The 17,008-nt window shown below is 40.4% G+C and overlaps 1 protein-coding gene across 2 annotated transcripts in view; it reads left to right on the top strand.

Moving 5' to 3' along the window:
- ANXA3 (annexin A3) overlaps positions 1–17,008 on the top strand; it is a 122,015-nt gene that overhangs the window by 15,708 nt on the left and 89,299 nt on the right. For both annotated transcript variants that reach the window (XM_049885931.1, XM_049885929.1), the window contains exons 3-5: positions 10,269–10,356; positions 13,035–13,129; positions 16,804–16,917. In XM_049885931.1, coding sequence (XP_049741888.1) covers positions 10,269–10,356; positions 13,035–13,129; positions 16,804–16,917 — 297 coding nt within the window. The remainder of the gene's footprint in view (positions 1–10,268; positions 10,357–13,034; positions 13,130–16,803; positions 16,918–17,008) is intronic.

Raw genomic sequence — 17,008 nt, 5'->3', positions numbered from 1 at the left:
GTGAGGTATCAAAGGAGATACATCAAGTAGACGTTGCATGTACAAAAAAAAAAAAAATCAAACCAGTCATTGTTGAATTGATTCTAACTCATGGTAACCCCATGTGTTTCAGACTAGAACTGCCCCCATAGGGTTTTCAATGGCTGTGATCTTTCAAAGGCGTCTCTGGGTGAATTCAAACCACCAACTTCCAGTTAGTAGCCAAACACCTAACCATTTGTGCCACCCAGGGACTCCTGGAATATACAAGACCAGTGCTCAAAATAGGAACTAGGCCAGAGATATAAATGTGGGAGTTGTCTGCGTACAGCAAGGGGAGTAGAGGAAATAACCCACAGAAGGCTGGAGGAAGAAACAGAGAAGAGACCATTCCATTTTGGACGTGCTTACTTTAGAGGTAGGCAAAGGGGAGGACCTGGATGAGGAGAATAGATGCAAGCTGAAGCATCAGGAAGAAACCCAGGAGATGAGTTGCAGGACCCAAAAGAAGGCAGGAGGCTGGGTAGGTTAACAGTGACACATGCTTCTGAGGGATCAGAGGTTCTCCTTTTTGTAATCTGAGTTTCATGGAAAACAGAGAACAAGTTACTTTTTGTCCACTAATTTCTGAATCACTTGTCTTTCTACTCCAGCCCACACCCTCTTCTGTTCCTACATTCCAATGCTCTTGCTCTGAAGCAGCCCCTGATGAAATCACTCTATTCTATTTAAAAAAACTGACAAGTACAGATATTTTCTCATTTGAGTGAGCACAAGAACACATGCAAACATGTCCTTCAGACCTCTTGGACACATTGCAGACGAGGCCATACGAAGGTCAGCCTTGCTTCTGTCTGACATCCCTGGTAGCCATCAATATCTACCCATTTTTGGGCCTTTGCCAGACCCCCTGCTTCTCTTCCACCAACCGTCTGTCAGTTTGTTGTACTGTGGTGCCTTGCAGGTGGCTATGATGCTGGAAGATATACCACTGGTGTATTACATACCAGCAGGGTTTACCCATGGTGGACAGGTTTCAGTGGAGCTTTCAGCTAAAATGGACCAGGAAGAAAGGCCTGGCAATATACTGCTGAAAATTAGCCAGTGAAAACACTGGATCACAACAGAATATTGTCTGATATGGTGCTGGAAGATGAGCTCCCTGGGCTGGAAGGCACTCAAAGTACACAGTGGCTGCAACAATGGACACGGGCATATCTACAATCATGAAGATGGTGAAGGACTGGGCAACATTTCATTCTGTTGTACATGGGGTCGCCGTGAATTGGAGCTGACTCAATGGCAACAAAAAACAGCGACCGTCCTCTGGGCTGGAGGAGAGCACGTCTGCAGTGGTGGTGGAACGTGTTCTATCTGCTCATCATCTTGCACTGGCCCAGTAAGCACGGCCAGCCAGTGGGAGAGGAAAGGCCCTAGAACTTGCCCTGTAGAGACTGAGTGGCTACCTGCCTCACTTTGCCATATGTTGTTTTAGGGCCTTTTATAAGTAAACTTTCCCTGGTTTTGAAAACTTTTTTACTTAAAAAAGTGAACAAGATGTCTTACATTTTCCAAGTTTTGATTGTTTTTTATAGTCAGCTCCATTTTTTTCCTTGTATCGTAAACTTTCATGACCCAGCAGAGTGTCTTGACATTGAGCAGAGTGATCATTTCTTCCTGGCTCCCTAATTGCTACGGAGTCCTGGAGGTTTATCTGAGGCTTTGATCTGAAGCCTTAATTCCTGGATGTGGCTTTCGCAGGGCTTTATGGAGCGATGAGTGAATGGGTGCTGCCTCACCTTCAGGGTGCACCTGCAGCCACTGCTGTTCTTGCTCGGGAGCGTTTGGCTTTAAATAGGTTTCAGATCAGCATGGTTGGCACCTTATGTTTTTCTCTTTTACTCATTCCTATGAATATAAATATTTAACTTCTTGTAAACTCAGTATGTTTTGCATGAGGAAATAGATAACGGCTGATTTTAAAGAGTCAAGGACAGACTTGCCTCTCTCAGGGGGAGTATCACACAGCTCCCCTGGCATCGAGGCCACTCCCATGGCTTCATCGGGCCTATGCCTGGCCTACAAAGGATAGTCGTAGAAGACCATGGAATATTATATTGTCATAAAGATGATGGTTCTAATGAGATGCAGCATACCCTAATAATTAGGAGTAAAGACTGAGGGGACAGACCACTTACTGGCTGTGTGAACTTGAGAAAGGTACGTGAGCTTCAGTTTCATTATCTGTGAGCTGGCATTAATTATATCTGCCTTATAATTTTATTGTGAGGATTGAATGAGCTAATATCGCAAATGTGCTTAGCACAAGTACTGGGTACATAATAGATAGCAGCAATTATTTTTACTATAAGGAGCTCCAGTTATTTATGTATTTTTCCCTATATTTTGACATGACTTGTTTGATTTATTTTCCAACTGTTATCCTCTTTGGAGCATCTGAAGGTCAAGTTTGAGAAAATGAAAACAACAAAATATGTTTAAGGGATGTGGATGGAAATCTAACCAAGCATGATTTGAAAGGTAGTAAGACTTTGGCAAGTATTCACGTGGCGTCTTACACCAGCACTGACGCTGTGTAAAGGCTATCAGGGCTATTGGAAATAAACGCAGACAGGCACTGGTCAGTAATTTAATTTGTAAGGAATTAAGCTTGCAAATAAGTAGGCAATGCAAGCAGCTTTGTCCGGCTGTAAAAAATGTCAACATTCCTGAACCTATGAGCTTGTCATCACATTCTTCTTCCACACCCATAAAAGAATTCATGGATTGTTGGCTTGTTTTTGCTTTGGTTTTCTGCGCAGCTGAGAATGAAATAGAGGAGTGGCTCTCAAACTTTACTGTGCCTCAGAATCACCTGGAGGGCTTGTGAAAACAGATTCAGGGTCATTGCTCCAGAGTTGCTGGTTCAGTAAGTCTGGGGTGGGGCCTGAGAATTTGCATTTCTTACAAGTTCCCAGGCGATGCTCATCCAGGAGCCACACTTGGAAAACCGCTACTATGGAGCTCTGAGGCATTATGATATGGTGTATAGCGTAAAGGTTTTAGTCAAGAGGACCTGGGTTCAAATTCTGGTACTGCCTTATTAGCAGAGTGATGCTAAACAAATAGTCTCTCAGAGATTCAGTTTCTTCCATTTTTAAATGGTAATAATAAAATCTCCCTCCTTAGGGTCATTGTAAGTGTTACATAAGATGTTTGTACTTTGTTCACTGCCTGGAATATATTAGAGATGCTATTCACTTCCTTTACTGCCTGATTTTTTTCATAAGTCATGTAAATATTTCTAAATATTCTAGGCAACCAAGTCTAGCAAAGGAGCAGTACTGTACCTTTAAATAACTGAAGCAGTTTTACAAATTTCACTGTGATTCCATTTTAGAATGCTTACGCCATTTTTCAAGCTGGTGCCTGTGTAGGTTTTTTTTTTTTTTTCTTTTAATTAAACAAGTAGTTCCTTCCCATTTGATTTTACCAGATAGCAAGTTGCGTAATGGATTAGCAATTTCACCCTTCTCTAGTTCTGCACACTGGAATTTCAGCATATTTTGATGCATAGATTAGACAGAGGGCAGTAAAATGGTCACAGCTATATTAGAACTCCTGAACTTGATAATTCATGAACATTTAGGATCCGACTACAGTTTTGTCTTCATGTATTAAGAAACAATTATGTAAATATCTGCATGGCATAGAATCACCTGGGGAGCCCCTTAAACCTGTAGTGTCTAAGACCCTAGCTCTAAAGAAACTGATTGAGTATGTCCGGCATGGGGGTGGTAGGGGCTGCTAATATGCAGTTCAACGAATCACCCCAGGCAGTGCAGAGACTACATTTTGAGAAACACTGGAATGGACTCGAATAGTCCAGACGTGTTCAAATTCAGATTTTGCTGATTAGCTATTTGTGTTAATACTCCAGTCTTCTTAAATCTTATATGTGTTATATGTGAAATGGATCACTCTCCCTCATTCACCAGGACTGTTAGGCAGATAATAGTTAACATATATAAAGTGCCAAGCACAGTGCCTGGCATGAAGCAGGCACTCAAATGGTCTAATATTGTGGTGGCTCTCCTAAAATGCCAGACATGGAAGGTGAACAGATAAGATAAACATAAAAGTTCATAGGTGGATAGAACTAAAATACAGCCATTTGGCTCTGTGAATCCATACAACGTTGATTAAACTTTTGTTGGTGTTGCTGTGTGCCATTGAGTTGACTTTCACTCATAGTGACCCTATAGGACTGAGAAGAGCCCCGATAGGGTTTCCTAGGCTGTAATCTTTGTGGCAACAGATTGCCAGGTCTTTTCTCCCAAGGAGCGGCTTGAGGGTGGGTTCGTACTGCTGACCTTTCAGTTAGCAGCCAAGCACTTAACTACTGTGCCACCAGGGCTCCTGGCTTAAGCCTTGGGGAAAGAAAGTTCTCAAGAGATTATGTTGGAGTGGCTGATTTCTTAACAAATGCCTTTAGATCAGGCACATTCATAACTAGCTTCTGATGTGAAATTAATTTTTTAAGAATCAGAACTCCTTATTTTAGATACTTTAAGATTAAACAGTCTAGTTGTATTGAAACAAATTGTTCTGTCTAATCTATTGACTCTTCTATTGACGATCATATTTTTGGCTGTGCCAGGACATTAATTTTCCGTTCACTTTGATATGACAAGATAATGTCCTTTCAAGAAAATGTTAAACACTTCACGGGAACCTAAATGAAGTCATATTAATACAAGACAACAAATCTATGAAATACCTTATTAGGTTCTGATTTAACAATTTCTATACAAATTATTCAGTAATGGTTACATTTTTCACTATGTGTCATTCTCACTGATTCCGTTCTGGTTGTACCATTTCCAGTACACTAGTTTCCATGCCTCCTTACCTTCTCATCTTTGCTTTAGAACAATTTTTGACCATTTGGTCTCCTACAGATGTTTTTCTTAAAAAAGCCTATTACTCAAGAGTGATATTCTTTATTGTATAAGCCAATCTGTTATTTAGCTAAAAGGTGAACTTAGGGGATAATTTCTATGTAAGGTTTAAAGTGTATCTCACGGCAGCGATAGTCTCCGGGAGTGCTCTAGCCTCAACCAGTTCAGCAAGTCTGGGCTTTTTAAGAATTTGAATTCTATTCCACATTTCTCTCCTTTTCTATAAGGTTCCCTCTATTGTGGCCCTGATCAGAATGGTCAGTGGTGGTAGCCAGGCACTATTTAGTTCTTTTGATCTCAGAATAGATGGGCTATGGTTTATGTTGATTATTAGTACTAGAGACTACCTTCTTTTCTGAGTCTTTGGTTTCTTTATTTTGTTCCAGATGAGTAGAGACCATCTTAGAAGGCTGCTTGCAATCTTTTAAAACCCCAGACACTAGTCACCAAATTGAAACGTAGAACCTACTCTTTTTTTTTTTTTTTTTTTGCCTGATTCCTCTGGTATTTTGATTTTTCTTTTTTTAATTTTTATTGTGCTTTAAGTGAAAGTTTACAGATCAAGTTGGACTCTCATACAGAAATTTATAAAAACCTTGCTGTATACTCATAGTTGCTCTCCCTCTAATGAGACAGCACACTCCTTCCCTCCACTTTCTCTTTTAAGGTCTGTTTGGCCAGCTTCTGACCCCCTCTACCCTCTTATCTCCCCTTCAGACAGGAGATGCCAACATAGTCTCATGTGTCTACTTGATCCAAGAAGCTCATTCTTCCCCAGTATCATTTTCTATCTCATAGTCCAGTCCAATCCCTGTCTGAAGAGTTGGCTTTGGGAATGGTTCCTGTTTTGGGCTAACAGAAGGTCTGGGGACCACGACCTCCAGGGTCCTTCTAGTCTCAGTCAGACCATTAAGTCTGGTCTTTTTAAGAGAATTTGGGGTCTGCATCCCAGTGTTCTCCTGCTCCTTCAGGGATTCTCTGTTGGTTCCCTGTCAGGGCAGTCATCAGTTGTAGCTGGGCACTGTCTAGTTCTTCTGGTCTCAGGCTAATGTAGTCTCTGGTTTATGTGGCCCTTTCTGCCTCTTGTTCTCATAATTACCTTGTGTCTTTGGTGTTCTTCATTCTCCTTTGCTCCAGGGGAGTTGAGACCAATTGATGCATCTTAGATGGCCTCTTGATAGCGTTTAAGACCCCAGATGCCACTCTCCAAAGTGGGATGCAGAATGTTTTCTTAATAGATTTTATTATGCCAATTGACTTAGATGTCCCCAGAAACCATGGTCCTTAAACCCCTGCCCCTGCTACGCTGGCCTTCGAAGCATTCAGTTTATTCAGGAAACTTATTTGCTTTTGGTTTAGTCTAGTTGTACTTCTCCTGTATTGTGTGTTGCCTTTCCCTTCACCTAAAATAGTTCTTATCTACTGTCTAATTAGTGAAAGCCCTTTCCTTCCCTCCCTCCCCCGTCTCATACTCATCAAAGAATATTCTCTTCTCTGTTTAAACTGTTTCTCCAGTTCTTATAATAGTGGTCTTATACAATATTTGTCCTTTTGCAGCTGACTAATTTCCCTCAGCATAAGGCCTTCCAGATTCCTCCATGTTATGAAATGTTTCACGGATTCATCGTTATTCTTTATCGATATGTAGTATTCCACTGAGTGAATATACCATAATTTATTTATCCATTCATCTGTTGATGGGCACCTTGAGAACCTACTCTTTATGAACTTGTTGTTAGGTGCCATCGAGTCCATTCCAACTTATAACAACCCTTTGGACAACAGAACAAAACACTGCCTGGTCCTGTGCCATCCTCACAATTGTCGTTGTACTTGAGCCCATTGTTGCAGCCACTGTGTCAATTCATTTTGTTGAAGGTCTTCCTCTACCTAGCAAAATGTTCTTCTCCAGGGACCTGATCCATCATGATGACATGTCCAAACTATGTGAGACATAGTCTTGCCATCCTTGCTTCTAAGGAGCATTCTGATTGTACTTCTTCCAAGACAGATTTGTTCCTTCTTTTGGCAGTCCATGGTATATTAATTATTCTTCACCATCACCATAATACATAGGCATCAATTCTTGTTCGGTCTCCCTTGTTCATTATCCAACTTTCGCATGCATATGAGGTGACTGAAAACAGCATTGCTTGGGTCAGGCACAGCTTAGTCCTTAAAGTGACATCTTTGCTTTTTTAACAGTTTAATGAGGTCTTTTACAGCAGATTTGCCCAGTGCAATGCATCTTTTGATTTCTTGACTGCTGCTTCCATGGGTGAATCCAAGTAAAATGGAATTCTTGGCAACTTCAGTCTTTTCCCTGTTTGTCATGATGCTGCTTATTGGTCCAGTTGTGAGGATTTTTGTTTTCTTTATGTTGAGGTATAATCTGTACCCAAGGTTGTGGTCTTTGATCTTCATCAGTAAGTGCTTCAAGTCTTCTTCACTTTGAGCAAGCAAGCAAGGTTGTGTTATCTGCATAACACAGGTTGTTAACGAGTCATGCCAAGTTCTTCTTCATATAGTCTAGCTTCTCGTAGTATTTGCTCAACATACAGATTGAATAAGTATGGTGAAAGGACACAACTCTGATGCATATCTTTCCTGACTTTAAACCACAAAGTATCTCATTGCTCTGTTTGAACAACTGCCTCTTGACCTATGTACAGGTTCCTCATGAGCACAATGAAGTGTTCTGGAATTCCAATTCTTTGCAATGTTATCCATGATTTGTTACGATCCACATAGTCAAATGCCTTTGTATAGTCAATAAAAGACAGGTAAACATCTTTCTGGTATTTTCTGCTTCCAGCCAGGATCCATCTGACATCAGCAATGGTATCCCTGGTTCCACATCCTCTTCTGAATCTGGCTTGAATTTCTGGCAGTTTCCTATCAATATACTGCTACAGCTGCTTTTGGAAGATCTTCAGCAAAGTTTTACTTGTGTGTGATGTTAATGATGTTATTTGATAGTTTCAACATCCAGCTGGATTACCTTTCTTTGAAATAGGCATACATATGGATCTCTTTCAGTTGGCCAGTTAGCTGTCTTCCAAATTTCTTAGCATAGATGAGTGAGCTCTTGCAGCGCTGCCTCTGTTTGTTGAAACATCTCAATTGTTATTCTGTCAGTCCTGGAGCCTTGTTTTTTGCTAGTGCCTTCATTGCAGTTTGGACCTCTTCCTTCAGTACCATCACTTCCTGATCATATGGTATCTCCTGAAATGGCCAAACGTTGACCAATTCTTTTTGGTATAGTGACTCTGTGTATTCCTTCCATCTTCTTTTGTTGCTTCTTGCATCGTTTAATATTTTTCCTATAGAATCCTTCAGTATTCCAACTTGAGGCTTGGTTTTTGAATTTTTTCTTCAGTTCTTTCAGCTTGAGAAATGCTGAGCGTGTTCTTCCCTCTTGATTTTCTAACTCCAGGTCTTTGCTCGTGTCATTATTTTACTTTGTCTTCTCAAGCTGCCTTTTGAAATTTTCTCTTCCACTCTTTTACTTCATTTCTTCCTTTTTCTTTAGCTACTCAACATTCAAGAGCAAGTTGCAGAGTCTCTTCTAACATCCATTTTGGTCTTTTCTTTCTTTCCTGTCTAATGACCTCTTGCTTTCTTTATGTATGATGTCCTTAATGGCATTTCACAACTCGTCTGGTCTTTGGTCATTAGTATTCAACATGTCAAACCTGTTCTTGAGATGGTCTCTAAATTCAGGTGGGATATACTCAGGGTCGTACTTTGGCTCTCTTACAGTTTTCATGGTGCAGGTCTTTTCTGTCCCTGGTTAGGTTTATTCTTAGGTATTTTATCATTTTGGGGGCTATTATATATGGTGTTGTTTTCTTGATGTCCTCTTCAGAGTTCTCCTTGTTAGTACAAAGGAACCCAATTGATTTTTGTGTGTTGATCTCGTACCCTGCCACTTTGCTGAATTCTTCTATTAAATCCAGTAGGTTTCTTAGGGAATTGCTAGGATTTTCTATGTATGGGATCATGTCATTTATAAATATAGTTTTACTTTTTTCTCTCCAATTTAGATATACTTTATTTACCTTTCTTGCCTTATTGCTCTGGCCAGGACTGCCAGTACAATGTTGCATAAGAGTAGTGATGATGGTCATCCTTGTCTTGTTCCCATTCTCAAGGGGAAGGCTCTCACTCCTTCTCCATTGAGAAGAATGTTGGCTATTGGTTTTGTGAAATACCTTTTAAGTACATGTTTGCTTTGCTTTTTCTGATAGTGTTTATGGCTCTTGTTCTATACCCTCTTAAGCAGTTTTAAAATCTTTTATTCCTTCAATAGGATGGTTTTTCCCAGCTTACTGCCATGTTTCTGTTTTATGTGTTTAGTATTAGTAGCATGGTATTTTTCATGTCCATGCTGCTCCTGAGATCTGTGATGTCAGTGGAGCTTCAGAAGAGAATTTATCAGCCACGGGCGCACATCCATTAAACAAAGCTTAGGAAAGACAATCCTAATAGGGTTTTCATTTATGGAGTCTTTAGTGTAAGGTTCCCCAAGGACAGTGGTCAATATTAATTAAAACATCTTGAAGTGTATAAACCACTACTACTTCTGTATAAGATGCAGTAAAGAGCTTTAGAGCATCACTTGAATACAAAAAGGATGTAGAAAATCTTAGCTTTCTGTTGCTTTTATGCAGATGCCACTTTAAAACAAATATTCTTCAGACTCACCAGAGTTAACACATTTTATTGCTCTAGAGAACCAGTGTTTTTTATTTGTGATTTGTTACACAAAAGGGAAAAAAAAATGAGAGTCTTCATTACATGTGTGGTAGATGTCATGCTATGAGGCATTAGTGGTTTAATGGTAGAATTCTCACTTTACATGAGGGAGACCCAGGTTCAATTCCTGGCCAATGTACCTCAAGCACAGCCACCACCTGTCTGTCATTGGATGCCTGTGTGTTGCTGTGATGCTCAACAGGTTTCAGTGGAGTTTCTAGACTAAAATGAACTAGGAAGAAAGGTCTGGTGCTCTACTTCTGAAAATCAACCAGTGAAAACTCCATGATCATAGTAGTTTGATCCACAGCTTGTCTTGGGGATGGCACAGTACCAGTGGCACAATACTGGGCAGAGTTTTGTTCCAATGTGCACGGGGTCACCATAAGTCAGGAACAAAGTTGATGGCAGCTAACAGCCACAAAGATGTTATGCAGCCAGCATGTCCAGGAGAGGAGACTCCTGAACAAGGTATGCAAATTACAGGTTTGTCATATGTTGACTCTGCATATGTAATACAAACAAAGACATCATTCTGAACTGGTGGAACTTTAAAATGTTTCCTTCTAGGTTGGACATCGAGGGACAATTAGAGATTATCCAGGTTTTAGCCCATCAGCGGATGCTGAAGCTATTCACAAGGCAATCAGAGGAATTGGTGAGTTATACTTTACACTTCAACCATCTGAGTGGCGCAGATGGTTAAGCACTCCACTACTAGCCAAAAGGTTGGTGGTTTGAACCTACCCAACGGTGACTCAGAAGACAGGCCTGGCCATCTGCTTCTGAAAGGTCATAGCCTTGAAAACCCTATGGAGCAGTTTTACTCTGCACACGGGATCATCCTGAATCAGAGTCAGCTCAACGACAACTAACAACTACTTCACAATTCCTTGCTTAATGTTCAGGTAAATCTGGAAACGTATAGTCCAAAAGTGCCTAGTTCAATTTGCCCAAACTAGAAAAGTTTTCACATTTTAAAAAAATTGTGAAATAATGAGGAAAAGTATAGACAACCCAGTTTTATTAAATCCTAGTATTTGCTATATTTACTTAATATTGAAAACTACCACCCCACTGCTACTACCAATGATAATAATAATGAAATCATTACAGATAGAGCTGAAAGTCCCTGTCTACTCTTCCTAGATCCCTCTGCCACCCTATTCCCTAGAAATAACACAATCCTAAATTAGAGTTTATTATTCCTATGAAACATTTTATACCACAACTACATATGTATGTACATACTGTTTTGCATGGCTCCAAATAATGTAAAGGGAAATCAGCCATATACATTCTCTTGCAACTTGCTTTTTCCAAAACTTAACGTTATGTTTTTGATATTTATCCATGTTTAGATGTTTAGCTCCGGCTCATTAAGTTTAACGCATAGTAGTCTATTACATCACTATATCATAAAGTGGGAATATTGATGGGAAATTTAAATTGCCTGCAACAGTTTTCTATTACAGTATAAAAATACTGCAATGAATATTCCTGCTTATGTCTCCTTGTGCTCATTTGCTAGCATTGCTCTAGACTACAATAAGAATTGGAATTTTTAGGTTGAAGGGGATGCGTATTTTCAAATTAACTGTAAATTTTGCCAATCTGCTTTATAAAATAAGTATATAAATTAACACTCCTACAAGCAATGTGTGAGCCTTCCTCTTGCTCTGTATTTTTACCAATACTTGCTGTGGTCATACTATTCAATGTTTCCAATTAAAAAATAAAAATAAAAATCTGTTGCCGTTGAGTCACTTCTGACTCATAGTGATCCTATAGGACAGAGTAGAACTGCTGCATAGGGTTTCCGAGGAGCAACTGGTGAATTTGAACTGCTGATCTTATGGTAGCAGCCAGCCTCTTAACCATTGAGCCCCCAGGGTTCCTTTCCCAATTTAGTGGGTCTAAAATTGTAGTTCATCTTACACCTGCGTTAGTTTCTTACCTCCTCTCCACTCTCCACCACTGCCCGTTACTGATGAGGGCAACCATCTTTCCTTGTTTGCTTCCCCTTTTGTGAATTCCTTCTTCATATTTTTTACCCATTTTTTAGGTGAGCTGTCTTTTTCTTTATGATTGGCAAGGGGTTTTTTTTTTTTTTTTTCCTCTGTGTGTGTGTTTTAAAATAAATTCTTGATATAAATCCTTTTTTTAAAAAAAATAAAAGCTATGAAGATATCTTCTGCCACTTTGTAACTTTCTTCTAACATTGGTTAAAACATCTTTCATTGCATAAACCAAGAAAAACCAAACCCTTTGCCATAGAGTTGATTCTGACTCATAGCGACACTATAGGACAGAGTAGAACTGCCCCATAGAGTTTCCAAGGAGCACCTGGTGGATTTAAACTGCTGACCTTTTAGTTACCAGCCATAGCACTTAACCAGTACGCCACCAGGGTTTCCCTTTCATTGCGCAGAAGTTTTAAATTTCAGTGAAATCAAGTTTACCAGTATTTTTCTATATGACTTATGCTCATTATATCTTGTTTTAGAAATCCTTTTTCATAATATGGTCATAGATAATTTTCCTCTGTTTTATTACCAACCCTAGTGACGTAGTTGTTAAGTGCTACGGCTGCTAACCAAAAAAGGTCAGCAGTTTGAATCCACCAGGCGCTCCTTGGAAACTCTGTGGGGCCAGTTCTACTCTGTCCTATAGGGTCGCTATGAGTTGGAATGACTTGACGGCAGTGGGTTTGGTTTTTTTTTTTTATTATTATTATATTACCAAAGTTTTAAAATTTTATTTTTCACATTGAGATCTTTAATCTGACTGGAGCTCGTATTTGTCAATGGTATTTAAAGTAGCTAATTTTATTTTATCCCATATGAATAGTTAATTGCCCCAGTGCTATTTATTGAAGTTCATCCTTTCAATACTGAATAAAAAGGTGTCTGGTACATGGTCGGTTCTCAATAAATGTCTTTCTTTTCTCTAAAGGAAGAAATGTTTTGATTACAAGTACGGAGTTAAGAGAGATACAAGGTGGTAAGGCAGTAACTAAACCTTTTAAGGGTGAAAAAAGCAGTACATTCTTCATGTTATACCTTCTCTGTGATCTACAGATGGCAATATTTAGGCAATGATTTTCTTCTCCTGAAACTATCCAAATAAAGTTAATTTTCCCTTTCAAGAGGCAAGCAAAAAAAAAAAAAAAAAATCACCAAAACAAACAGTCCAACCTGGTAAGAACTTGGAAATTAAAATTAAAATGCCTTATTTTCTGCATCTGTTTCAGCCCATTCGTCATTTTTCTTTTCTTTGACAGTTGTTGAGCATCTTTGGGTTGATAGTGAATAAAATGATTTTTATTTCATTTAGGAACCGATGAGAAAGTGCTCATCAGCATTCTGACAGAGAGGTCGAACGCACAGCGGCAGCTGATTGTTAAGGAATATCAAGCAGCATATGGAAAGGTACGCTTTGATTAACGTAATGACCAGTAAAGAGACAATCACTCATGTACCAGAGATGCTCCCACGTGATTATGTCCAAACCTAGTGTAATAGAAAGTACCCTATATATGCAGTCAACAGCCTGGAATCTGTGTCTTGGTTCTGCCCTTAACTAGCTGAAAGACCTTAGGCATGTTACTTGAAATTTTGGGGCTTCAGTTTCTTCACCTGTAAAATAAGGAAGGTTGCCTTAGATCATTGCTTCTAAATTGGGGGTGATTTTCCTCCCCAGGGGACATTTGTGGAAAAGGGTGCTTTTGGCATCTAGGCCAGGGACACTGCTAAACATTTTGTAATGCATAGGTGTGGTGCGATGGATTGCTTTTTTGCGGCCTATCTCACCGTGGTCTTCTAACTCCCATCCCAGTGATTAGGTGAGACTGTGCAGATAGGGTAATTTTGCCCTACCAAAGGGATTGGTCAGTTTTGCCATCCCACTGGGCTTGAGGTGAGCCATCCCAGAGGTGGGAGAGAGAGGATTCCACCACTACCAAGGAAGAACATCCAGGACCAGACAGCATCCTTTGAACCTGGGGTCCCTGTGCTGAGAAGCTCTTGGAACCAGATGATATAGAGAGTGAGAGAGAGAGCTCAAGAAGCAGTGGCAGAGAAATGATGACAGGAGGCAGCGTGGTGGGCTTCCCAGGCCATGGAGCAAGAAAGATGAGTGCCTTTGGGCACTTATTGCTAGAGCCAAAAGAGCTTTGTTAACACTTGCCTGAGGAGGGACAGAGAGGCATGCCTGCGAGCTTGGCTGGGAAGAAGCTGTCCTGATGGAAGAGCTATATCCTGAGTGTACCTGAACCTGAATTGTAACCTGTTACTTCCCTAATAAACCCCAATATGAGTATTGCCTGTGAGTTCTATGTGGCCATTGCAATGAATTATAGAACCCAGCTGGGGAGTAGAGAACACTGTGGGAGGGACGGTTGGTGTCAGAATTGGTAAAGATGGCAGAGAAAGGAGGCATGTCTGACCTCCATCTCGTAGGAATCAGCCTTGGGCTGTTGATCTTAATTCTCCTTCCCCCTTGTGAAGTTAGAGTAGATCAGACACTGCCCCCATGCCATTTTTACAATGGGACAACCCCCCCGACAACAAAGAGGTATCTGGCCCTAAATGTAAACAATGCCATGGCTAACAAACTCTATCTTAAATGATCTTTAATTTTTCTTCTAACTTTAAAATGTTTGTATAAGTTTAATTCATTCAACAAATTGGAATTCATTAAGTACAAGAAAGTAACTATGTAAGAACGAGTTAGATTTGGTCCTTGCCACACACACAATTTATTTGTTCAACACATATTTGTTCGGTGTTACAGAGTCAGGAGCCCTGGTGGCACAGTGATTAAGCAGTCAACTGCTAACTGAAATGTCAGCTGTCCAAACGCACCAGTGGCTCCATACGAGGAAAGACCTGGCAATCTGCTCCCATAAAAATTATAGGCTAGGCAACTGTATGGGGCAGTTCTACTCTGTCATATAAGGCCACTATGAGTTGAAATTGGCTTGAGGGCATCCAACAACAACAATGTCAGGAGGTGTCCTAGACACTGGGGCGCCATGGTATGAAAACAGACATTTCCTTTTTTCATGGAGCTAACGTTCTATTAGAAATATAATAAACAAGTAAATAAAATAAAGTTACTGCTAAGTGCTATGAAAAAAATAAAAATACGGTGACATGATAGAGAATGGCTCTATTAGGGTGGGGAAAAAATGTGACTATGAGGGGTTGTTACCTTCCTGTCAGCTAAGACTGAATAATACTAAGGCATTTCAGGTAGAAGGTACAGCAAATGCAACAACCCTGAGGCAGGAACAAGCTCAGAATATTTGAGAAACAGAAAGAATTCCAATATGACGGAGTGTAGAGAGTGAAAGGGAGCAGAGGGAGGACATGAAGTTGAAGAGAGGTTTAGAACATGCTGGGCCTTGGGGTCTTGGTACAGAGTTTAGATTTTATTCTAAGGATAATAGGGAACCATTGGAGGCTTATAAGCAGGGGAATAATAAAAATCCCGTTTATATCTCTAAAAGGTTACTTTGGCAGCTGTGGCTAATGATCTGCAGAGGGGAAGGGGTAGAAGCAAAGACCAGTCAGACTATTGGGTGGTCGAGGTGAGAGATGAAAGCATCCAGTGACTACCCTTAGGCAGCTCAGGTATCGTCTCCTGAAAGTGTTCTCCTTACCCCCAGACTCCATTAAGCTACCCTTCTCTATGTTCCTTCTATCATACACTTAACATAGTCTATTGAAATTTTGTCTTTGGATATATCTGTTTTTCCCATTAGGGCATAGTGTCCTAGGGGTAAGGATTGTGTCTACCTCACCTTTAAATGCCCACTGGCACAGAGCAGGTTTCCAGTAAATATTTGTTGAATTAAATTAATTGCCAAGCTTCTGGCCAAGGCAGCACATTTGTGTATAGGGAACATGAATGATCCACTGACCATTCAGCATTTCCAGAATATGGAGGAAGAATGAAGGCTAAGGAAAATAACCATTTCTCACAGTGAGATACAATGAGAGCTTGTGAAATTAAGTTCAGTTGGAAAGTCTTGGGTTGAGGACAGAGGGTAGTGGAATTCAGCATTTAGAAAAGAATATGCCCTGTGCTGATGGAAGCAGAGCTAGGGACACTTTGCTGCATTCGATTTGTTTCTGCAGGGCCATGCCCCTGCTGTGCTACCCCATGAGTGTGGTAAGTGTTGATCTGTACCTACATCGGTGTAGCAATCTGGAAGGCTGCCAGTCTCTGTTTCAGGAGCAGGTTAGGGGGCAAAAAGCATTCCATAACATTCCTTTGACAATTGAAGACAGAAACCATGTTGCCCGTCTTTAAGCAGGGGAGCTAGACTAGTTTATGTACTGTGTGAAAACAGTGCTAAAGTGCAATATCAATAAGTAACGTTCACCCCATTGCTACCCTTAGGGATTCCCTTACTGCTCTTGCTAGAAAACTGCTCCCAATTCCCCCTAGTTCCAAGCTCTCACCAAAGGCTAGTGACCAACTAATATCCTCCCTTCCCTTTTTATTCCTGAGCTTTTGGCAGTCAGTGAGAAGGAAGGTACCCAGGAATAGGGCACCTACCATCGAAGCTAGATGTGCATTAATGAGGCCTCCTTCTCCTCCTCCCACACCCTAACCCAAGTCTTGAGAGCACTGAGTACATAGGATGTGGATATTAACACACAATTCTGGAGCTTCTAGACTAAGATGGACTAGGAAGAAAAGCCTGGTGATCTACTTCTGAGCATCAGCCAATGATAATTCTATGGATCACAATGATCCTATCTACAGTTGATCATGGCGATGGCACTAGACCATACAGCCTTTGTTCCCTTATACATGGGGTTGCCATGAGTCAGGGGTCAACTTGACAACAGTAACAACAACAACAACAATTGGCTTTCCTGCAAAAAGCCTTTTATAAAACAGAACATTTTGGAGATAATCATAAAATACAGATTAATACCCATAGAGATATCTTTGACATTTCTGTTTATTCCCAGCAGATGGGCATGTTTTCATTTGATCTTGATTCATATGTTCATCTTTCACTAGGTGACCTTAGAGAAAGAAATGAAAAGTATTTCATATTTTCCTCTTTGGAACTTTTTTTTTTTAGGAGTTGAAAGATGACTTGAAGGGTGATCTCTCTGGCAACTTTAAGCATGCCATGGTGGCCCTTGTGACTCCACCGGCAGTGTTTGATGCGAAGCAGCTACAAAAATCCATGAAGGTATGAGCCCTATATAAGCCTTTTCTGCCCAGGATTTGACTGTGTCTTCAAAAACAGTTACTTTCTTCCAGTACACACTTAGATATGGTTG

Source organism: Elephas maximus, chromosome 5, assembly GCF_024166365.1.
Source record: "Elephas maximus indicus isolate mEleMax1 chromosome 5, mEleMax1 primary haplotype, whole genome shotgun sequence".
NCBI classification, from domain to species: domain Eukaryota; kingdom Metazoa; phylum Chordata; class Mammalia; order Proboscidea; family Elephantidae; genus Elephas; species Elephas maximus.
Note: the sequence above shows the minus strand (reverse complement) of the source record. Positions and strands in the feature narration are given on the sequence as shown.